Below are 21,215 nucleotides of genomic sequence, written 5' to 3'. Positions count from 1 at the left end.
ATAATATGATATAATATGATATGATATGATATGCAGCATATGCAGCCAGCATATGCAATATAAAGTGGAGCCCCCTCCCGAACTCCTTCCTTCCATTCAGATCTAGATTTGGACAATGTAACTAATAACTTATTACATCGCACATACGCACGAGCGAGGTATTTGTTAGCCCGAGGGTTGAAACGCATCAAGGGGGTCCGGGGCCTGTAATGTAACGGATATTTTGTTTTGTTTTGTTTTGTTTTGTTTTATATAAAAAGGAAGAAAGGAAGGGGAATAAAGGAATCAAGGAGTATAATAATAATATATGTATTAATTATAGGAGTAATGAAAGATTTCGAATTTTGTTATGGTTATGAATGGTTATGGCTATGACTATGATAATGTATGTGATGACTAGGTAGTAATGATTGATTAAGTAAGCTTTTTGTATATACAGATTGATATATATATATATATATATATTCAAATGCTTATTCATTTGTATTATACTGATATTAATACTTCTTCCTATAGAATCTTATCTTTCAGACTTGGATTCAATGATGTAATAAATTTACGAATCTCTTGTTTTATTATTATATATATAGTTTTGTTCAAGATATCAATCTGTCAATCTATCTAATCATCTACTCATTCATTCATCCCACCTCACCTCCTCCATCACTTCATTGTACACCCCCAATCCAATAATAATAAACTCTCTTTATCTCTCTCTAGTTATCACTACAACTTACTTATATACTTCTTCTCAATCATACCTCTTCTATCATTTTTCTCCTTCCTCTAAACCCACACAATCCTAATCAAATCAAATCAATCTATCAACTATCTACCAACTACCAACTACAAATCTTCAAAATCCAAATCTTCTACAACATTTTTTCCCCTAAAACTCTCTCACTCTTACTATACTAAATACTCTTTCAGTCCATTAACAAACCTATTCATTAACTAACTAATCAATTCATTACTCAGCTAAATACACACACACACACACACACACACACACATATATATATCTTTCAAACTCACCAACAAATCACAAACTACAATGTAATTCTAAAAGTAGATAGGTATCTATATCTAACTAACTGATATTGGATATACATATACACACACATATATCAATCCAATCCAATCCAATCCAATCCAATCCAATCCAATCATCTTTTACCCATTCATTCTCTATTAGGTATTCAAATCATCCATCTTCACTAGCAATAACACATTCCCCCCTCTCCTCTCTTCCATTTCCCCTCCCTAAACCCCAAACACTAAACCCTCAATCCTCAATCCTCAATTCCCAATCCCACACTTCCCTCAAATCACTACAATCAAACCACTGCATACTCCCATACTCCCATCCTCCCGTCCTCCCATCCTCACATCCTCTCCTCAACCCGCCAATCCCCCAATCCCCAAGCACAAAATATGAGCTCCTCACCATCCACCATCCACCATCCACCATCCACAAAAAACAAGAACATGTGATAATAACATTGACATTGACATTGACATTGACATTGACACCAACAATACCATCAACGTCCAAGCAACTCTTCTTTTCGCCTTCTTCTCGCCTTCTCTCCACCTTCTTCCCAAGCTTCTCTCAAGCTTCTCCCAAGCTTCCCTCTACCTTCTAGCCTTCCAAGGTTCTCCCGTGACCCCTCACCACATAGACGCTACTTCCAACTAAAAGCTCTATCTGAAACGAACTATTTTGTGAAAATGACTAGGTACTGTTAGTAGTCAAGGCAATCTGCTCTTTGAATTAAAGCAGCTCTGCTTTTACACACATGGCATAATGGTCCGGGAAAAGAATCTTTTCAGCATGAAGAAATGCTTTCTCTAATATAGTGAGGGCCATCGTTGTGAAGTCTAGAACCATCAAAAAGTCGTACGATGATGTCAGAAATATACATGCACATCTGAAATTCAATTGAAAAGACAGTAGAATGGTTTTTGGTTAATTTTCGATTTTCATGAGATTTTCTATCCATCCATTGCCCCAAACTTTTGTCAGTACTACTTGATATAAACCCTCGCCTCAAGTTGCAGTATGTACAGAGCTACGGGGGTTCTATAAGCCAACGTGATACATAAAAGGCGGTACAAACCGCCTTGAGCACAGTTTCGTGCAACGCCATGTAATATCGTATCAAACGCTCCTCCCACTGACACCATGCAAAGGTACAAAAGAACTTTGAACTCCTGGTCCCAATGTGCTTACCATTAACGGCTAGCACCCCACTCCATCACTATACGCCAAAACCACAAACTCCACCTAGATATTCACCATGCATCAAAGAAGAGAAAGAAAGTGACAGTGCAAAGGGGTTATCCCATTCGAACTCGAAGAAGGGGGAAAAGAAAACTCGAGTATGTTCTTGGTCGACTCGAAAATCCATTCTGCGAAAGGACGAGCGGGTGAAGACGTAACGCGCAGTCATCTAGACCCACATCTCGTTCTATGAGGGGAGGCCAATCAAGAAGATTAAATCATATAGATTTAAAGGTGAAAGGCGTCTTTGAATAACCATGGAGAGAAAAAAAACGACGAAATGGGTGAAAAGATGGCAATATATGAACCAATTCCGAAAGTACGAAAGTGTTAGATTTGGCCTTTGATATCAATCGCGCGGAAGGCTTCAGCTTTTGCAGTTTCAAAAATCTGACCGGCCTGGCCAGAAAGAAATCGAAGGTCGCCATCTTTCTCTACTAGCAAGGCCTGTCCATTGTGGTCACAAATGAATTGAGCAGCATCGCCGTCGGATTCGAATCCTAATTCTTCCGTGACGAACCTTAATTTGACCTCGGGTTTGTAACTACGATGTGTTAGTTGACCCTATAGAGTGATTAGAATTGGATTGACTTACGTTCTGCAAATTTTCGACAAAGCAGCCAAACGTTCTCGGGCGACAAACATATCCATAAGATATGCTCCCATATTCGGAGTATCGAGGTAAAGTCTAAAGAATTTGTGATAATTGCCCAATGCTAGTGCTGAACGTACACTCAATGCGTGAATTACCGCTTCGGATTCCTTCTCTACTTTTGTTAGATCCGCAATGACATCATTTAATGCCGTGCGGTTAGCTGTATGAATAAAATATAAAATACGATATGCCTTGAACTCCACTGGATTACCACCAATCTTCTGGGCATAAAGAGCCCGAAGTTGAGTCTGGCATTGATTATACTCACCGAGATCCCCCTTCTCCAATGCAATACGCGCGTGAATTTCGTAGACAGTAACAGTAAATTCATTTTTGATACGCTGAACCGTAAGGTCCTGACGCATAGACTTGAATTGATCGCAGATGTAAGAATAGTTTCCTTCCTTTTTCCACTTCTTTTTCAACAGATCTAGCGTTTCCCGTAAGATGTACTCAGGGCGAACCTGTGAAGCAACGGGTGCAGTAGTCAAACGAAAGTACTCTTTCTCTAACGTTGTGTTCGTACCAATTAAGGGACCCATCATTGGCTCCGGTGTGGGCGTCTTAGACTTATAGGTAGATTTATAGCCACCGTCAAATCGCTTTTGTCGCTTCTCTAGGTTTTTCTGAAACTTACTTGTACCTTTGTGGGAGAGATCGTCTTGGAATGGTTGTTGTCGTTTATCAAATCGTTGTTTGGAGGGCGTCAAATTGGCACGATCATCATTTCCCGTGCGGTTGTTAGCACGCCATGGCGGCATTGCGGCGAGGTTCTCATCACTGTTTCCTTCTATAGATTTCCTCTTCTTGGCCGAATTCGCGAGACCGGTGGTAGCTAGTTGAAAATTTAAGGATTCCTGCTGCCATGCAGCGGCTGCCTTTGATCGCTCGCTTTGTATTAATTGTTGAGGAAGTGGGTAATTATCCCAATCACGGGAGAAGAGTGTATCGGTATCGGATGCCTCGGTGATGGTCTTTTTCAACATGTTTTCCATGTCTGGACGCTCAATACCGGCGATGGCATGCGCGACATCAAAGGAACGTTGAACGTAATTACGGACTGACTGTGGCCAGTCTCTCTTCTTTTGGACAGGAGGTGGTATCGACTGAGGGGTTGATTGCTGGGGGATTACTGCTGGGTTATACATTATGGGTGGGGCTTGATTAAATGATTGTCGGACTTGCACTGGATGATAAGCTGGGGCAACTATCGGCGCGACTGTAGAGTTTTGGTTAGAAGACATTATCCATATTTCGCAACAGAGAAGTATTGCTGGGCTGTGGACTACTCACCTTGCTGATAGCCATATGAGCCTGCCGTACCTGGAGGCGGTGGAATATTAGAGTTCCATGGTGAGGCCATCGTATTGTACATGTAGGACTTATGCTTTTACGCTCTTAGATATTAGTGGTGCGATACAAGAAACGCGACAAGGGCTTGGACAAGAAAGATTCTTGAGAAGATGGTGTGTAGAATGTGTCTGACTTCTTCAGAATAGTTGTCGAGGTTGTGAATGTGAAGTTGATGGAATGTTTTGTAAGAATGGCTGGTTTGCCTGGGGTTGAAATGGACAATTAACCGAATGAGTTGGCGTAGAACCTTAATTGATCAGTCACGCGTTCGAAGCTGCAGAGAAACTTGCTACGGTAGCCCGAGTAGTCAGGATTGTTCGCTTTGCAACAGGAACGATTGCATCACGATAAGGAAGTGATAGCGAATATGAATTGTCGTACCCTTCCACAAGGACCTGCAGATGCTGCAATCGTTTGTCCTCATCATTCCCAGCAGATGTGCACTGCATTGCCCTTAGAAAAACACCAGAATAATCCTCAGTACATGTCTTGCGTGGACGAATGTTTTTAAAACATCTAGACCTCACAACTGCTTTGAGGCCTTCCTATTTGCCCGATGAGGTCAACCTCTTTGTCCAAGACAATGTTGGGCTTTATGAGGGGTAAGTGTTTGCTCAAGCAAGAAATACAAAAAAAGAGAGTTGCTTACCTGGATTGGAAACAGGAAATACAAAATTCCAGATCACCAGAATGGCCAGGTCTACTTGACATCTCATCGAATATGTTATGTCGACAATGACGACCCAAGAAGGAATTCTACAGCAATAGAGCTCAAAGACGTTGATCGTTATGAATTTTATGTAAGAGCTACTGCCCATATTCCCAAGGCGATACATACTTAATAACATTGCAGGCTGGTTTTTTGAAATCATCCGCCAAGATCACTCTTGTCCCTAAACCTTCGAAACGACCCTCAGTCCAAAATCGGGCTCTAGCAAGTCTACATTCTCCATCCAGAAGTGCGACATCATCTCCGCTATCACGAACCGATAGTCCATTCCATCTGCCAGCTTCCGAGCCTGCGCCGGCAAGCAGTGCCACATGGATCTGTCCTATCTGTTCTTTCTCGAATCCTGTTCCATCGAATTTCGATCCAGTCACATCTAATGCCAACACCCCCTTGCCTCCATGCTTAGCATGTGGTATCAAACCTCCGTTTGCTCATATTCTTAAGGCAGCTATATCTAGCGCGGGCAACAGGCAGGCTCCTACTACAACCCCAGTTAAAACACCCTTAGCAGTGAGAGGCCGTCCAGATGCCCCTCGTCCGCAATCTGATTCTTGGGATACACATTCAAGTCATTTTGGAGTTGATCAGGATGAATCTCCTTTAGGTGGGGCTAACGAGGCGTCCTTTGCTTGTCCTAGATGTACGTTCTTAAATCATCCTTCACTTATGGCATGTGAGCTTTGTGGGGCCCCACTACTGTCACAAGATCTCCCAACTGGATTAAGTCCCTCACAACGACGTAAAGTGTCCCCGGGCCCTACATTGAACAATCTGCCAGCGCCTGGCACGGAAACTAATGAAAGCATCAAATTATCATTTCGAGGTGGTGGCGAAAAAGTGTTCCTCGAACGTCTCAAAGCATCTATGACACAACGCAAATGGCTTCTTCAAAATGCTCCCCCGATACCTAAAACCAATCGTCATGTTAGGACAGATAGTGGATCAGGCTCGGGCAGTTCTACACCAAGTGGCGAGCGGACGAAAACGGTCGGAATCGCAGGCCTGGAACAAAGACGTCTTGAAGTCCGTAAGAATAATGAGCTTGTCATAGGAAATGCTTTTGAGGATCTTGACGCATTGATGGCGTCGGCCAAAGAGATCATTGCTCTTGCCGAGTCATTCGCCAGCAGTAATAACGCAAATGGAAACACTGAATCTAATGCAGTTGCAAGTGCGCTTGGTTTGGTAACGACAAAAGATATGCTTGGTGGTGGGAGCAATTCCGAGTCATTGTATATTTCAGAGTTGTCAAGGAATCTTGCGGAATTTCTTACAGATGATGCTAGAGGAATCCTGCGCAAGACTGGGGGTATTATTAGTCTGGTTGATCTGTGGGCTACTTTTAACCGTGCTCGAGGCGGTGTTGAACTCGTAAGTCCATTGGACTTCGAAAAGGCTGCAAGATTGTGGGAGAAGCTGAAGCTTCCTGTACGATTGAGACAGTTTCGTAGCGGAGTATTAGTGGTTCAAGGCAGTGATAGGACTGACGAAAAAACCATCAAAGCTCTGCTAGCATGGTTAAGAGATTTGCACGTATTTCCACCGGAGAAAGAAGTGCCATGGAACTGGCAAGAATTCGGGCAGGGCGTTACATCACAAGATGCCGCAGAACACTTTGGATGGAGCATAGGAGTAGCTGAAGAAGAGCTTGAAATGGCTGAGGAACGAGGTGCTTTATGCAGGGAAGTAAGTATAGAAGGTGTGAAGTTTTGGGAGAACTGGATCGACTCAGCGCAGTCACCAGCACCCAATCTACAGCTAGCCGATGTTGGCAATCTTGCTGCCAGCTACATATAATTTACATGAATCACATATTATGAATGATGAATATTTCAAGCAAAACGGTGAGAAGTTTCTGTACAGCTTTTCGATTCAAAGCATAAATTCTTTTGAACTGATTGAGTTGAGTATGAGATATCTTCCTCTGTTATTCCTAGTGGTAAAACTTTCCAGATACTCATCTTTCATGTGTCTGTTTTTCTAAAAATTTCAGCCATAATGTGGATTCATCAATGTTCTCTTACATCAATTCGTGTTTATTGTCGACAGCCGGAAGACTCAGATTACCGCACGGTTAGAACAGATAAAATAAGAGTTTCTATCACCATGTTGCATAGGTACCAAAATTCCAGATTCAAGTCTCCTTTACAAAACGGGAACACTGCCAGCTAACAAAGCTGCGAACGTGGAGTTCCAGAATTATGTGACGAGATCTATTTGAATCAGAATTGATATGTCATCGGGGAATATATGAGTGGGCATACTCCGGTCGGTATTAAAATTCTCAGATAATGTAGAAAGGAGAAGTGGAAAGCAAGGAATGATAAGCGAGGGCTACATAGAAGGTATGGCAGGGAGGGTAATAGATATTATCTATTGATAGTACAGCACTTATATGGCATCGAAGTTAAATAGCTTTGCTAGTTGGTTACTCTTCCTGTGAGAATTTCGTATTGCACTACGGTACTGAGTTCGTACGATCGTCCACTCTTTGTTGCTGTCGAGTTGATACTGTGAAGGTAGCTAGGTACGGCGAGTATAGTCATCATATCATGTATGTTTCCGTAAAGCTCTGTCTTATTCTATCTATATAATGATCCGGTTCTGGTCTTCTTCATGTTCAAAATATCATACAATATCTTCACATATCAAATCTCCAAAAGTCCAAAAAATTAATTGTCACAACTTACATTGTCTTCCATCTTCTCTCCACTTTCAAAATATCAATCAATCAACTTCTCTCTGTCCTAAATTACACCCATACAAACAAAATGGACGCAGAAATGACCATGTCACTCGCCTCCTCACTACAAATGGCACCAGATCCAAGTAAATTGTACCAAATTCCCTCAGATTGCTTCCCGTCAAGATCTCCGTCCTCAATTTCTCAACCACGATCCCAAGTTCCATTACTCTTATACGGGTAAAATTCTCTGACCCCTGAAAAGGAACGCAAGAGCGATAGAGTCATGAAAGGAGTCACTGGACTCAATCTTCGCCCAGGAGTGGAAATTGAAAATAGGGATAGGAATTTAACTTCTGCACCGAGTGTGAGGACGAGTTCGATCTCTGGTCCAACAAATTTGACTCTGAGCTCGAATTGTCTTTATGGATTCTATTGGACTTGTTATAATAAGATAGTCGAGAAAGCGAAAGCTTTAGGTAGTTTGAAAGGTACGATGGAAAAAGCTGTGAAAAGCCCGGTGAGTTAGACTTTTTTTTTTTTTGTTTCTGTGTGGTTATGAATGGCGTGAAGCTGCGAGCTTTTGCTAACTATGATTTGGTAGTGTAAGAAAAAGAATTCACTTGTGGAGAATAAGTGTGAAGAGTGTGGGCACTTGGCTTGTGGAGACTGTGAAAAGACTGCTGAGTGCGAATAGGTGGGCTGTAAATGAGGAGTGCAACATGTATTGCACATTTTTGTATAGGAAATAGAGTGCCGGAGGGAATGAAAGGGGGGGAGGGGCAACTGATGAACGGTAATTGATCATCAATAAGATAGAAAATTTTCAGCCCTACATTTATATGGGGTTACAGTAGTGATTCGTGATGAAGTCAGATCGAAATTGATATATTGTGAACACAATGTTTATTCCTACTGAAAGATTTGAACTGTTCTCTGACTCGAATACAACTTTCTTGCTAGATGAATATGTGCTAGGATGGATATTCAGATTGAGTCAGCGATGAATAAAGTCTTGGACTGCTTCCCTAATCATTTATGAATCCGCTAGATTAGATGTACGAACCAGAACCAACTTGTTGATTTCTTTACCCTAGCCCAGCCCATTCTGAAAACCATATCGAACATCAAACCTCAAACAGCAACCTTGCTAGGCCAGACTTAAAACTAAGACCCAAGACAATAATTTAATACATAGCGATCAAGATGTCAACCATGGATATCCCTCAGGACGAAAGATTTGAATGCTCTCGAGGACATCTTCACGAGGTAAGTAATCTTTTCCATTTCCGTACATATGTCACTAAAATTCATTTAACAGGGAGTAGAGGCTTACGATGTCTACTGTATTCGTGGCTGCCCTGACCATTGCGGATGCTACCAGTATAACTCTAAGAGTGGTCGCAAAATACAACAGCTTGCACGGCGAGAAAGAAGAGTGTCCGAAAAGGAAAAATGGCTGTCTGAAGAGGAAGCTCGACTTGATAACATGAGCCTGTTGCTTGAAGCTCGGAACAGTGTGGTCTCAATAAGAGAGGCAGCAGTTAGAATATCAGAAGAAGGATTCGAGAGAAAGAAAAATGAGCTCCTTGCGACTGAAAGTCGGTTTGATACAATCCAAGATTGGTGCGAAAATACATCGACTTGTGCTCAAGATGGCTCATCGTCTGGTTCTTATGAAAGGGGGTCCCGTTCTGATAGTAATGGCTCGTTTCAACCTACCCGTGAGCTAGTTTTGGGACAGATACCCCGTCGTCGCCGTTCATTCCATAGTGACCATTCAATGCGGCGACATAACGCGCCAAATTGTAGAAGGATATCCGGTTCTGTCAGTCAAGGTTACCGTCATCGTCAAGATTCGAATCAACCTACTATACGGATAATACCTCTAGATGCTGATCTGCACTCAGTACCAAATGACTCGGGTAATTATTATGAGTAATAAATTCCACTCAATAAGGTTTCCTCGCCGTAATAACCCTCATTATTTTGTCACTCTTAAGTGATGTTTTCGGGTTTAAACTTTTTATATGGAGGATATGAAGGATATGATATTAGAGCTTTGTAGTACATGTACTAAGATTAGCAATATGCGAGATTTTATCAATACATCTAAAGAAATTATTCGAGAGTGATTATTATGCGGATAAGTGTATAAATACTTTTATGAATGCATTCAGTTGTTTTAAATCTTGACTTCAGATACACTACAAACAATGATGTATGCCGAGCCACACGGGACTCAAAAATTAGATGATAAATTGGTGATTGAATTTATGCGGTTCTCAAAAGGTCGGTCGGTGACTGTAAATGACTAGTCATTCTGACCAAATATGAAGAGCGTGAACAGTCAGAAGCTACTTTATTATTGAATTGATAGTCAAGAACTCTACGTTTCTGTATTCTTACACCCTTTCCGTGCTTCTTCCCTTGCTCCTGCCCAGATTGGATTGAAATCAGAATTCAGACATACTTTCAGAGAGGATTCAAGTCACAGCGGAGAAGGAAAAAGATGACGTGGTGAACATGCCATTTAACCACTTACGGAGGTAAAATTACAATGTCAAGAATTGTAGAGATTGTCAATTCTTAAATGATAGTAGTTGCCAAGCAAAAAGAATGAAGACATGCGCGGGTTTAGTTGAGGCCACTTTGAAGATAGCACTCCAATTATTTTTTTACTAAGATGGAAACATGACTCTTAGATTCGGGAAACATTGATAATTCATTAGTCGTTTGTGATTAGCGAAGGAATATACACCGGTCATGCCAGGGGTTCATTGTCTGAAGCTGGATGACCCAGCACTAAACGGGTCAGTTTCATTTCACTTTAAGCATGCACATTGGTCGAAAGTAATTGTTACATAGAATGCAGGAAAGTAGATTTTTGGCGTTTTTCTGTTACGTATTTTTTGAAGAAAGACTTTAGAGAGACGACGAGAAACAATGAAAGAAACTTCACTCACCATGAGTAGTCAGGTGGATCCTATATATTTCAAAACTTACCACCTGCCAGGATTCTCAACTTCTTGTCGTTATATTTCTTGGACTTAAGCCACTGCCAGTTGTGGCGGTAAACAGACTGTGACTCAAGACAATTATTGCAAACTGTTGCACTTATGGCACCAGGCAAAATTACAACTCTTGGAATTTTGAATGTAAAACCTCCCCTTACAGCTGCAAATTCATTATGACATCTCTCCACTTTGAACATCTTGAGAAGATACTTCCTCCAGCCATCTTGATACGCCTGCCAACTAGACTTGTGGTATAGCAAGCAGTCAACATCTTGAATAATGAACTCATCGAGGTCTTGAAAAATGAAGTTCTTGAAAATGATAGGCTCCATGCTAGAAATGTCATCTTTCCTAAAATCGTTGACAAGCCACGACCAGAAAGCTGATTGGGGTGTTATTCTAGCCCTCTTGACAGCCCAAGGGCGGATAATCAGGGCCCCAACTTCTTCATTGTATGTAATACGCCGCCAAGGTAACACCTCTGAAGGAAAAGGTGTATTGAACAGAAGAAAATTACGTTCCGGTTGGTGAAACATACTATCTGCGGTGGTGTATAAGAGCTCATCGAAATCGAAGATGTCTTCATCTGGATTGAAAGGGACGGATGGTTCCAAAGGACGCGAAGGCGACTCCGTGAGAAGTTTCTTGAAGCTGAAGGTCGCCTGTTCTATGCAGTAATAATCAGAGATGCTTGAGGGCTCAGACTTCTCAAAGAAGCTTGCTGGCAAATACCAGGGGTAAAGATTGACGTCTTCAGATACAAAAGCGATGTTTTGATAATACCTAGCGACTTCGTTTCTACTCTCGAAACAGGTCCAGAACGTAGCAGGCATGCTATGATATGGTACAATATTAAGAGGGCAAAGGGGTCGTGGGATTGATGGTTCAAATTAGTCATATCCATTTCTCCCAGGCAGTCTACAATTCCTTAATTGAATTACGCGTGGAAGAACAGTGAACCCCCAGATCATTCGTCTAAGCTGCAGTGGAAGCTTGGGGAATAAGTGAAATTCTGTGAGAGCTTGAGATTGTTCCGGGGCGTGGCTTTCAGTCTTGACTTCGAACTCCATTTCTATATTTGCTAAACCTCTCCAGGCTTTCATAAATAGCTTATGATTATTCTTCTCACGTCTGCGATTAACTTGGAGTGGATCCATCTTGTGTAATTAGCTTTGATTTTGTTGAGGTGGATGTGTCGTAAAACACGAACTGTAGTCTTTCTTTGGGTTGAATGAGCTTACAGTGAACTGTGTGCCTGAGTGAATTTATATGGCCATGATTTACATAAAAAGAACTTGCTTTTATATCTCGTCCAGATATCTGTAGCATTGTTGTTTTAGAGGTGTGCGATCTCTGTATCGGTCTATTTGCGCTTAACTTTGTCCTATATTTGGTCAGGGACGAGAGGACAAAGCCGTTGGACAAGGTATAGTGGTGATTCTAAAGAAAAAAGAAAGAAGTACTCACAACAAATACAGAACAAGAGCGCAGAGCAGTGAATTTCCAATAGCTGTTCTCTTTCTTTGTTGATTGTACTATGTTCCAAGAATATCATTGAGAATTGAAACTAGGCGAGACACAAAGCGGCTGACCCGTCAGCTGATTGACTATCAGCTAGCTTTCGACTCTTAGTCAACTCGTTGGAAAAGAACCATCACCTTTGCCCACTCTCACGGATTAGCTGCCAGCTAATCAGAAACCTGAATGTTAATTAGTGGTGAAATTGCCGGACAATGAAAATAGAATTCTGTTTCCCCCGCCTTTTCAAGAATTATTTTCGTGACTTCTTCTGCGGAATAGCACTTTGAAAACAAAAATTTCCGCTTCCGTATCTCTTAAACGCACACAATCTTTCAGATTTCTGAAGTGGTCGGTTAGCTGCTAACTTGTACATGGTCCGACCTACTAGTGATTTTAGATGAAGACTTTGCCTGCTGGCCTAGGTCGGAAGATGCCCCCCAACGCTCACTGATAAATTGCTCTTGCAATAAGAAAAGGTATGATAGGGCTAGCGGAGATGATGACAATGAATCAACAAAGGATCAACAAAGAAAGTCAACTTCGCGAAGTAGGTAGAATTCGAAGGCATGCCTAATAAAATGAGTTTCAGAAATGCGTTGAGATCCCTCCAAAAAGAGAGGTTAGAAAAGCGTTGATTGAGTGGTAGGTAAAGTTTTGGTTCAAACTTCAGTCTAATCTCATTCGGGCGTTGAGGGGACAATGCTGAGCATCGTTTAGACTGTATGAGAAGAGATATGTAACTTTCCTGCAGAAACAGGATCGAATTTGGTAGATCATGACGAAAGAGGCGTGTAATGGTTAGCGTGTACAGATCCTTTTCATCTCCTCAGATTGAAGAGAAGATGAAGTCGTCGAACTTATAAAAGAGAAGAGAGAACAGTGAATGAAGACAGATAGAAGATAAAAAACTCTAAGCTGATCAAGACGGTAATTAAGCGGGAACAAAAATTGGACCATTGTGTAGTAATATCGGATTGACTTCAGATGATATTATTTATTCTCGAAATTGAATTCGCAATAAAACGTCTTCCACTTCCATCAGGAAGGGGAAAGATAGGAACTTAGGTCACTTTTGGAAGGAGAGAGTAGAGGAGAAGAGTTTCGAAACCCAGGTAGGAATTGAGTCGAGTAAGTTGAGGGAATTGGAAAATTGAATTGTGATGTATTGGGTTCTGCGCGGATTTCAATCAGATATGCTTTTATTATCTTCAAGCCGGCTCTTCAATTTATTGGAATGAACCATAACACATGTTCCGAATCAGTAATGATGCTCAAGGGAATGATGATGTACTCAGATAATCATTAGAATTAAGACCTTGCAAAGAGACCGATTTGGAGTGAAGTTTCTTTTTGATCGGTTATCTGACAGGATTTGTGAGTGGACGCATGTTATGGCGAAGCCTTCGCGCCCCTTAAGCTGTTTTGAGTTGTTGTTTTCTGCATGTTATTCACATCTTACAACGGGGCTTCAACTTAGGCACAGTATCAGCATCACTTCATATCAAGGTCACTATGTTTTGATATACAGGAGAAGAAAGTCGGAGGAAAAATCAAGGGCACAGAAAAGATTGTAATGATGGAAAAGGAAATGAATTGTGACTCAAAGAAGGCAAGGGAATAGTAACAAAGGTTGCTCGGAGCCAAGGAAAGAGTAAGGAAAGATAATGGGAGCCTATGAAATAGTAAGGAAAGATGCTCAAGGCTGAAACACAGGCTGATAGATCGGGGATTTGAAATGCGAGACACAGTCAGAAGATGGAACTGCCCTCTTCTAACTAATGTCCTAACAATCGTCCTAGCCGTCTTCGTCTGATTTCTGCAATGCAATCGCTGCATCTGCCAGTTCCTGTTTTCTGGGAGTAAGCAATCACTCTGGGAATCCTGACTTCAGGGTGTCGTCGATTTTCTTCTCGAAAAAATTCTACGACTTGTTGACGTACATATGTACAATAATCAGATGAGAACAATCTATGGCCTGTGGATGCGGGGATACAAGAAGGATCTTCGATAATGCAGTGTGTCAGCTTATGAAAAGGAAAGGGTTCCTCGTGCTCTTGATGCCATTCTCTGAGGTATTGCAGGAGGGCCATGCTAGGTCGTGTACCCTGATCGAAACCTGGAATGATTCTGGATGGCATTGTAATGGATTCAATTTGGTGTATGTTCTCACCAAGAGCCTCGACTGTATAGGTTGGATATCTTGCGTAAAGGCTGAAATCGAAATCATCTGTCGATCCTTCAGTTTCTGGTGCCAGAATCTCACTGTAGATCGAATGTTGAATATCCTCGTTTTGGGTGACGAAGAGACTCGTCTCTCCTTCGCCGACCTTGTTGACTTGATTTTCATCTTGGCGTTGTAGTGAAGTTCTGAACAAGTCTTGGAACAAATCTGTAGTGATTTTCTCCTCTTCCCGCTCTTGTAGTATTCTGGAAGACATTTTGTGCTTATTCTAGGTTGGTACTATTTTTGGTAAATTGCTATCTGAATGTAGAAATTTAGCCTCAGTGTACTCTTGAATTGAATTCTCAAGTATCTGCTTGATATCTTAGAAGTCAAACCCGAAAGCTGGGGGTGCGGTATCTATAGTCCTTGGGCGAGTGTTGTTAGTTACATGTTCAGAAAACGATATCGTGCCTGCCCTCGATTCGGACAAAGAATCTCTTTTGTGCACACTTTCAACAGCATTATCCACCATTTCAAAGTCCGCCGACTCCCAATTGTTCTGTATTACCTTGGCCTATTCAAGACTGATGAGTGTCCCTGTGTCATTCCCTCAACTATCAAATGACAGGTATTCCAATTGAAGCCAAATAATCAAAGTCTCACGAAATAGCATCTAAACAGAGCTTACTTTTGATGCTACTGGCTCATCTACTATAATGAGATGCATCCATTACGTCGTTCTGACGAATGTCCGCAGGTCTTGCTTATGGAAAAGCAGATATTTCTTTGCGATATATCAAACAAATCAAAAAGTAAGAGGGTGCATTTCTTCATGTCTGGATGATTTCGATCGGCTTAGTGGCTAGTTTGAGTCCTATCCTGTATACCTGCTAGACCATATCTGCCAATAAATTGAAGCCTGTTCTTATGTATTGATTATGTGTTCTGCAAGCTGATCATGTAAAGAACAACGACTTTTCCCATACATAAATACAATGCGTCTGGAAGCAACCCAATTTTTCTTTCCCAGAACATCGCTTTGAACATACTACAGAAAAGAAAAGATTAACCCATCAATAATGTCATATAAATTTGCATCAGATATGGACTCACTGTGTGAAGCTTTCGGAAAGTTGACGATAGGTGACACGTTCAGCAACTTCTCGATGCTCCCAGAAGAACTTCAGCTTCTTATCTGGAAAGAGGCCATTGCAGACCCTGTTGTCCATGATGTAACTTGGAAACTGTTCCACGAAGACGAGATTGAGATTTCCAAGGTACTACTTGGTATTAACTGGCTGAGCCATAACGAAGCCAAGAAAGTCTACAAGAGGTTGACGCGCCCTTATGATCATGTGATATTCTTCAACACCCAACAGGACTCGGTATTGTTTAAGGACTTTTTCGACTTATTTATGGCATCGTTGTCCACGGACAAAGAAATTGTAAATTCTATCCAATGCTCTGCCAGGATTTGCGAAATTAGACCACCCTTGGTCGATATAGATAGATACTTGGAACTTCATCACGGCAATAGATTGCCTTTTCCATTCTGTGATGTGCAGACATTCATAGTCCAAGACCTACAATGTTCTCGAAAGCATCGATTGCAGGACATCACGGAACGAGTGCTCTGTAAAGAAGGACTCAGGCGATATTTCGTAAGACAAAATCGTAAAGATCGTAGAACCATGATTCCCGAGATCATAATCAGAGTTCCTCAACAGGGGGATGAGTTATGCTTCGAATGCAGGAGGTTAGATGAGTGGTTGGCCTTGGACCAACCGTCAAGAAACGAAATGGCTGTAAACATCATTGAAGGGAGAATGCGGCGTCCAACAGCGAGTTCTGTATGATATGCGAGGCCAGTCAAGATCAATCAGATGAATAGGTAGCCAAGCCAAAGTAACTGTATAACAGCTAAGAAATGAAGGAGAATGCCCAAAGAATCCATTGACTATATTGTAAAGCGAGTGCATCGTGATACTAGTGACTCTGAGTAAACGCTGATTGATAGATTTCTGTGGCTTACCTAATCAACAAACATGTGACTGTTGCTCTCTCTTCAGACTGTCGACATCAGATAGCAACTCTTGATACATGAATTCCGAGTTACATGACTTCCAACTTCTAACTTCCAACTTCGAACTTGCCTTCCAGTTTTAACCAACGTGTGCTCCATTCCGTAAGGATCTAGAGCACCGCGATTGAATTCAACACATGCCGGATTACTAATATTCAGGGTCCTCAACCACAGCGCTCGCACCACCGCACCACAAGCTTAACCTACGCGAAATTTCGGCCCGCCAGTCTGAGCTTCCCTCTTGGCACCGTTTCTTCGATCCTTAATTGTTATCTCGTTGTTCCTTACAGACGCAACAAACCTAACCACCCACCCAAACCATCTCAATTGCAGGAGGATAGATTGAGGACAGGATTTCATGGGGCAGTCCTGTACTATGAGTGTGACACCAACTATCCATCGAAGAAGAAGAACATATCCCGCGGAAAACCGATGACGATGAATGGCTATTCGAAGGGCAAAGAAAAGGAGAAGGATCGATATTTACCTGCGAGGAGAAGGGGGGGAGAATCGGGAAAATGGATCGATGTGGTGGCATACGGAAGTTTTAGTGCCCTGCTGGCTTTAATTCTGAAATATGCTGTCTCAGGTCAATACTGGAATTTGAACTTCTTCTTATTGGCGCTTCAGGTATGTTGATTTAACAAAAGCTTTGTGCCTTGGGATGGTGCGCAAACTGACATTGGGGTCTCAATAGTCAGGAACTGCTCTCGCAGTGATATGGTTATTGAAAAGGGGCGGATATCTTACGGAATTAGCAGGGCTAGAGTTCCAAAAATTGAAGACTTGTATGCGTTGCGCGATCTGAACGAATCGGAAATTGCAGATGCTAACTCGAATTCTATACAGGGCTTCCTCTTGCTGTGTTACTCCTCGTCTCAAATTACATATCTTACAAAGCGCTTCAATGTCTATCATTACCTACGTACATCCTTCTTTCTACTACGACCATTTTCACAGTCCCCTATGTCGACAGCATACTGTTCGGAACACCGATCCCTCCGTTCGCATTTAAATCTTATCTCCTAATATTCTCCGGCATAATAATATCAGTCATTGTGGAAAACGCACATGCAGAAGCAAGCTATGGAGACCGCCGACTTGAACAAACATTAGAACCTCAAGACCCTGTCATGATATTATTTCTTGGATATATTTTCATGGTCATACATCTTCTATTGTACAGCACGTATGAAGCATGGAAGGCAAAGATTGTGCCAAATCTCAAATTTGGTCAATGGGATAGTATGACTTCTCTCCTTGTAAGAACTCGGGGATGGCTGACTGACATTTTTTAGTTTTCCTATATAACCATATGCTTATATTTATCATCGCATCAGCGCTTTCCTTCATCATCGAGGATTTCTCCGACGAGAACATGAATGATTGTTTCCCATCTTCCATACGAACATCGACTATCTGGGCCATAATTTATACCTGCTTTGGAGTCTTCCCTGTATTATTCTATTCAAATGCAATTGTTCGAAAATCATCGTCAAGTTTCCATTCGATCGTTGAAGCTTCGAGTAAAATGGCAATAGCCTTGCTAGGAATGTATATGTATTCAAATCTGATAAACATGGGCAGTGTATCCGCTATCGTGATAGGATGCTCAGGCGGTATTCTAGGGGCGTGGTTAGAAGGAAAACAGCAGCAGGATGCGAAGGGGAAACGGGTGCTACCTGTTTGATGAGTAACTTTTTGAAATAGACCGTTGTACAAGAATTAGTTTTGACAAAATGGGAGGGGAAGCCAGGCGTTAGGGCACGGTGTTGGGTGCAACTTGCATATTTTCAGTACAAAACCACTGACCGTATTACTTACGTATTGTATAGAAACCACAAATAGAGATGATTGGAAACGGCCCTGGATACTCATATCCCCATTGCTATGTGAAAACATAAGTATACAGGTGGAAGAATTGGAAGTATTAACTAGCTTTTTATTCTGTACGGAAATCAAAGTATATTTCATACCTACCATCCATATACAATACATGGCCTTTTTCCGAGACAAGTGGACAAATTATTCTTAGGGCTGATTGGGAGACAAATCACGAAGTTCCAGAAAAGAGAAGAATACTGGATTGCATTTGTTGTTTGTCCATATATATAAGAACATAACTCTTAGTTGGACACTTAGTAGAGGTCTTACTTGAGTAGGTGTATAAAGCACCTCCTCGGTTACTCTTCCTCTTCAGCATTCATGTCACATAATCACCGGTATCTCACCGGGAGTGTTCTCGGGTCGATGAAGTTAGATTTTGAGCTAACGATTTGCAAGTAATGGGATTATCAGAACCGGCTTGAGAGATATGTCGTTTATCTCTTCTCTTATTTGACGAGGGGTTTCGATTACACAGATTGATTCTGGAAACTCGGTTTGGGATTTGAAGGTTAGCATCTACTTCTCTGATGTTATTTGGTGATGTTGAAGACTACGATCAGGAAAGGACTACCGGGAGAGTTTGTGCCTTTCGTTGGTAGTTTCGCTTTAAGTGTGTTCGATCCACATAGCCAGCCTTTGAGAAGCTTGCAATTTTACTTCTATATACTTTTAATTTGGTATGCAGTATACTCGTAGGTTCTTTCCAAGTGAAGGACGAGTTGGCGAAATTCTTGAGGTACCGGGCCGTCATTCTATGCTACCTCGTAATTGTGATCGTATTCACGGTTTCAAGGAACTGATCTTCTGTTAACCACAGATGTATATATATTCTTCTTATCTATATAACCGTCCCATCACTTCAAACACAACCAAAATGAAGAAACAAATCAACGCTGAATCCCACGAGACGACAACACACGATAGCGCAAAACATTTTCGCGGTATAGTCGATCTCAGTCCAATACGCCGATCCCAATGGTGGCGTAACAGCACTTCCATTGTTCGAATACTATCTCCTTAGATAAAATCGATGTGATGAGCGCACCAAACGCCATGGGGTATCCAAATCAAACAATCAATCATGCAACAGTCCCAGGCATTTCTGCCTTACTTTCCTCCACCGGGATCTCTGTAGTCGAGACCGCAGCTGGCTTGTCGTTTTTCAAAGCATCAACTTCGAAACTTTCCATGGGGCGTAAGCCCCATCTGTTGAAAACGACGGAGTCAACTCCCCATCCAACGGCAGGAGTTGTTAACATCTTCTCGCCGGTGAATACAGCGTTGGCACCGGCCATGAAGCATAGAACTTGCTGTTCTTCGCTCAATTCTCCTCTTCCGGCTGCCAATCGTACGATGGTTTTTGGCATGACGATTCGAGCTGTGGCTACCATTCTCAACATGTTCTCAAATTCCACCTTTTTGTTTCCTTCCAGTGGAGTTCCTTTGATGGCTACCAACATGTTCACAGGAAAAGATTCCGGATGCGAAGGTAACGTAGCCACCGTCTCCAAGAGTCCGATATGATCACTCTTATTTTCACCCAGCCCCAAAATTCCTCCAGTACAAACATTAATGCCTGCATCCCTAACGTTCTTAATCGTGTTCAATCTTTCATCATAACTCCTCGTTGTAATGACCTTTGGATAAAAATCTCTAGAAGTATCCACGTTATGATTATAAGCAGTCAAACCTGCTTCCTTGAGTTCCTGAGCTTGCTCCGCATCAATCATTCCAAGAGTAACGCATACTTCCATGCCCATGCCACGGATTTCGCTAACCATTGTTTTAACATTTTTGAGATTGGTTTTACGACCACGCATATCGCGCCAGGCGGCTCCCATACAGAAACGGGTGCTGCCATTGTCCTTAGCGATACGGGCAGCGGCGAGGACGGATTCAACGGATATCATTTTGGAAGCTTTGAGACCGGTTTGATAGCGTGATGACTGGGCGCAGCTAGGGTTTGGAAGTCAGCATTATGGTCTAATAAATAGCGGACAAATACGAGACGAAATTAAGAGATTCGTTCATTCACATGAATATAGCGTAAATGAAAATGACAGTGATAACGCATATAAAACAACATTGAAAAAAAACTCACTAAGAACAGTCCTCTGAGCAACCACCCGTTTTAATGTTTAACAAAGTACACATCTGAATAGCTCCAGGTATGTGAAATTTCCTATGCAAGCTACCTGCCCCCCAACATAACTCCATCAATGGTTTATCATAAATTGTCTTGATTTCTTCTCGCGTCCAGTTCGTGCGAGGCTCAGTTGCATTGAGAGCTTCTTGGTAAACATCTTTTTGGGATGTAACAGTGTTCTCTGTAGCTTGGGGAGGAACAGATGATACAGTGCCGTAGCTTTTAGAGTTCAGGACTTGGAAACGGAGAGGAAGGGAGATAGATGGGAGTTTGTGGGTGTTGGAGCGGAGGGGACGCAATAGGGTGGTCCTGAGGGTGGCCATGATTTTGGAGTGAAATAGGGATTTGACGGAGGTAAACACACTCTTCACCTTCGATGAATCAAGTGAAGTAACACAGATTAAAGAAAAGAAACCAAAGTCTGAAAGATATCTACAACTTCCAACTCAAGCTACTGTCCAATGATTTCTCTCTCATTACTACCTAACATCCAGCTAGACCAAATCGTGACTCAACAAGACAAACGGGAAGGAGACAAGCCAAACGTCAAAACCAAGCTAAGTGAGGGGTTTATTTACACAACTCATTCATGTAACCCCAGATGATCCGGCGGGGCACCTCAACAAATTATATATCCGGGAATTGTCCTTTTGAAAATTATCCCAGATGATTGGCGGGGCAAAGCGAGAAAT

The 21,215-nt window shown here is 41.9% G+C and overlaps 8 protein-coding genes across 8 annotated transcripts; 3 read left to right on the top strand and 5 right to left on the bottom strand.

Moving 5' to 3' along the window:
• Nucleotides 1-1,959: 1,959 nt before the first annotated feature.
• On the bottom strand, nucleotides 1,960-4,496 carry Bcthp3. The gene is made up of 3 exons (XM_024696323.1): nucleotides 4,233-4,496; nucleotides 2,880-4,158; nucleotides 1,960-2,828 (listed from the first exon to the last, which is right to left on the bottom strand). Exons 1-3 carry the CDS (start codon nucleotides 4,312-4,314, stop codon nucleotides 2,615-2,617), a joined length of 1,575 nt encoding a protein of 524 aa, XP_024552131.1. The 5' UTR covers nucleotides 4,315-4,496; the 3' UTR covers nucleotides 1,960-2,614.
• Nucleotides 4,497-4,585: 89 nt separating this feature from the next.
• Bcvps36 lies at nucleotides 4,586-6,872 on the top strand. The gene is made up of 3 exons (XM_001558059.2): nucleotides 4,586-4,894; nucleotides 4,957-5,092; nucleotides 5,146-6,872. The coding sequence occupies exons 1-3, from the start codon at nucleotides 4,794-4,796 to the stop codon at nucleotides 6,817-6,819; spliced, it is 1,911 nt and encodes a 636-aa protein (XP_001558109.1). The 5' UTR covers nucleotides 4,586-4,793; the 3' UTR covers nucleotides 6,820-6,872.
• A 1,929-nt stretch (nucleotides 6,873-8,801) lies between these two features.
• BCIN_12g02500 (hypothetical protein) lies at nucleotides 8,802-9,689 on the top strand. The gene is made up of 2 exons (XM_024696322.1): nucleotides 8,802-8,974; nucleotides 9,027-9,689. The coding sequence occupies exons 1-2, from the start codon at nucleotides 8,912-8,914 to the stop codon at nucleotides 9,645-9,647; spliced, it is 684 nt and encodes a 227-aa protein (XP_024552130.1). The 5' UTR covers nucleotides 8,802-8,911; the 3' UTR covers nucleotides 9,648-9,689.
• Nucleotides 9,690-10,175: 486 nt separating this feature from the next.
• BCIN_12g02490 (hypothetical protein) lies at nucleotides 10,176-12,483 on the bottom strand. Its single transcript, XM_024696321.1, has 4 exons — nucleotides 12,190-12,483; nucleotides 11,964-12,106; nucleotides 10,672-11,879; nucleotides 10,176-10,510 (listed from the first exon to the last, which is right to left on the bottom strand). Exon 3 carries the CDS (start codon nucleotides 11,553-11,555, stop codon nucleotides 10,701-10,703), a length of 855 nt encoding a protein of 284 aa, XP_024552129.1. The 5' UTR covers nucleotides 11,556-11,879; nucleotides 11,964-12,106; nucleotides 12,190-12,483; the 3' UTR covers nucleotides 10,176-10,510; nucleotides 10,672-10,700.
• A 926-nt stretch (nucleotides 12,484-13,409) lies between these two features.
• On the bottom strand, nucleotides 13,410-14,924 carry BCIN_12g02480 (hypothetical protein). The gene has a single exon (XM_024696320.1). It carries the CDS (start codon nucleotides 14,679-14,681, stop codon nucleotides 14,019-14,021), a length of 663 nt encoding a protein of 220 aa, XP_024552128.1. The 5' UTR covers nucleotides 14,682-14,924; the 3' UTR covers nucleotides 13,410-14,018.
• A 316-nt stretch (nucleotides 14,925-15,240) lies between these two features.
• BCIN_12g02470 (hypothetical protein) lies at nucleotides 15,241-15,712 on the bottom strand. Its single transcript, XM_001558054.2, has 2 exons — nucleotides 15,521-15,712; nucleotides 15,241-15,455 (listed from the first exon to the last, which is right to left on the bottom strand). The coding sequence occupies exons 1-2, from the start codon at nucleotides 15,634-15,636 to the stop codon at nucleotides 15,344-15,346; spliced, it is 228 nt and encodes a 75-aa protein (XP_001558104.1). The 5' UTR covers nucleotides 15,637-15,712; the 3' UTR covers nucleotides 15,241-15,343.
• An 804-nt stretch (nucleotides 15,713-16,516) lies between these two features.
• On the top strand, nucleotides 16,517-18,463 carry BCIN_12g02460 (hypothetical protein). The gene is made up of 4 exons (XM_024696319.1): nucleotides 16,517-17,120; nucleotides 17,188-17,278; nucleotides 17,340-17,735; nucleotides 17,789-18,463. Exons 1-4 carry the CDS (start codon nucleotides 16,923-16,925, stop codon nucleotides 18,178-18,180), a joined length of 1,077 nt encoding a protein of 358 aa, XP_024552127.1. The 5' UTR covers nucleotides 16,517-16,922; the 3' UTR covers nucleotides 18,181-18,463.
• Nucleotides 18,464-19,132: 669 nt separating this feature from the next.
• On the bottom strand, nucleotides 19,133-21,187 carry Bcbio2. Its single transcript, XM_024696318.1, has 2 exons — nucleotides 20,479-21,187; nucleotides 19,133-20,333 (listed from the first exon to the last, which is right to left on the bottom strand). Exons 1-2 carry the CDS (start codon nucleotides 20,844-20,846, stop codon nucleotides 19,457-19,459), a joined length of 1,245 nt encoding a protein of 414 aa, XP_024552126.1. The 5' UTR covers nucleotides 20,847-21,187; the 3' UTR covers nucleotides 19,133-19,456.
• Between the last annotated feature and the right edge of the window lie 28 nt (nucleotides 21,188-21,215).

The sequence above is a fragment of the Botrytis cinerea genome, chromosome 12 (assembly GCF_000143535.2).
Source record: "Botrytis cinerea B05.10 chromosome 12, complete sequence".
Taxonomy (NCBI): Eukaryota; Fungi; Ascomycota; class Leotiomycetes; order Helotiales; family Sclerotiniaceae; genus Botrytis; species Botrytis cinerea.
The sequence above is the reverse complement of the archived record's forward strand: the minus strand, read 5'-3'. Positions and strand labels throughout refer to the sequence as shown.

What these genes read in the sequence shown, in the direction of transcription:
- Bcbio2 (XM_024696318.1), bottom strand. Translation starts at nt 20,846, where the DNA reads ATGGCCACCCTCAGGACCACCCTATTGCGTCCCCTCCGCTCCAACACC. An exon ending in TGCTCAGAGGACTGTTCTTA is followed by an intron (nt 20,334 to 20,478) that starts GTGAGTTTTTTT and finishes TCCAAACCCTAG; the next exon opens with CTGCGCCCAGTCATCACGCT.
- BCIN_12g02490 (XM_024696321.1), bottom strand. Translation starts at nt 11,555, where the DNA reads ATGCCTGCTACGTTCTGGACCTGTTTCGAGAGTAGAAACGAAGTCGCT.
- Bcvps36 (XM_001558059.2), top strand. Translation starts at nt 4,794, where the DNA reads ATGTTTTTAAAACATCTAGACCTCACAACTGCTTTGAGGCCTTCCTAT. An exon ending in AATGTTGGGCTTTATGAGGG is followed by an intron (nt 4,895 to 4,956) that starts GTAAGTGTTTGC and finishes GATTGGAAACAG; the next exon opens with GAAATACAAAATTCCAGATC. An exon ending in TTGATCGTTATGAATTTTAT is followed by an intron (nt 5,093 to 5,145) that starts GTAAGAGCTACT and finishes ATAACATTGCAG; the next exon opens with GCTGGTTTTTTGAAATCATC.
- BCIN_12g02500 (XM_024696322.1), top strand. Translation starts at nt 8,912, where the DNA reads ATGTCAACCATGGATATCCCTCAGGACGAAAGATTTGAATGCTCTCGA. An exon ending in CTCGAGGACATCTTCACGAG is followed by an intron (nt 8,975 to 9,026) that starts GTAAGTAATCTT and finishes TTCATTTAACAG; the next exon opens with GGAGTAGAGGCTTACGATGT.
- BCIN_12g02460 (XM_024696319.1), top strand. Translation starts at nt 16,923, where the DNA reads ATGACGATGAATGGCTATTCGAAGGGCAAAGAAAAGGAGAAGGATCGA. An exon ending in TCTTCTTATTGGCGCTTCAG is followed by an intron (nt 17,121 to 17,187) that starts GTATGTTGATTT and finishes GGGTCTCAATAG; the next exon opens with TCAGGAACTGCTCTCGCAGT. An exon ending in CAAATTTGGTCAATGGGATA is followed by an intron (nt 17,736 to 17,788) that starts GTATGACTTCTC and finishes GACATTTTTTAG; the next exon opens with TTTTCCTATATAACCATATG.
- Bcthp3 (XM_024696323.1), bottom strand. Translation starts at nt 4,314, where the DNA reads ATGTACAATACGATGGCCTCACCATGGAACTCTAATATTCCACCGCCT. An exon ending in CTCATATGGCTATCAGCAAG is followed by an intron (nt 4,159 to 4,232) that starts GTGAGTAGTCCA and finishes AAAACTCTACAG; the next exon opens with TCGCGCCGATAGTTGCCCCA. An exon ending in TTGTCGAAAATTTGCAGAAC is followed by an intron (nt 2,829 to 2,879) that starts GTAAGTCAATCC and finishes AACACATCGTAG; the next exon opens with TTACAAACCCGAGGTCAAAT.
- BCIN_12g02470 (XM_001558054.2), bottom strand. Translation starts at nt 15,636, where the DNA reads ATGGACAACAGGGTCTGCAATGGCCTCTTTCCAGATAAGAAGCTGAAG. An exon ending in CTTTCCGAAAGCTTCACACA is followed by an intron (nt 15,456 to 15,520) that starts GTGAGTCCATAT and finishes TCTTTTCTGTAG; the next exon opens with TATGTTCAAAGCGATGTTCT.
- BCIN_12g02480 (XM_024696320.1), bottom strand. Translation starts at nt 14,681, where the DNA reads ATGTCTTCCAGAATACTACAAGAGCGGGAAGAGGAGAAAATCACTACA.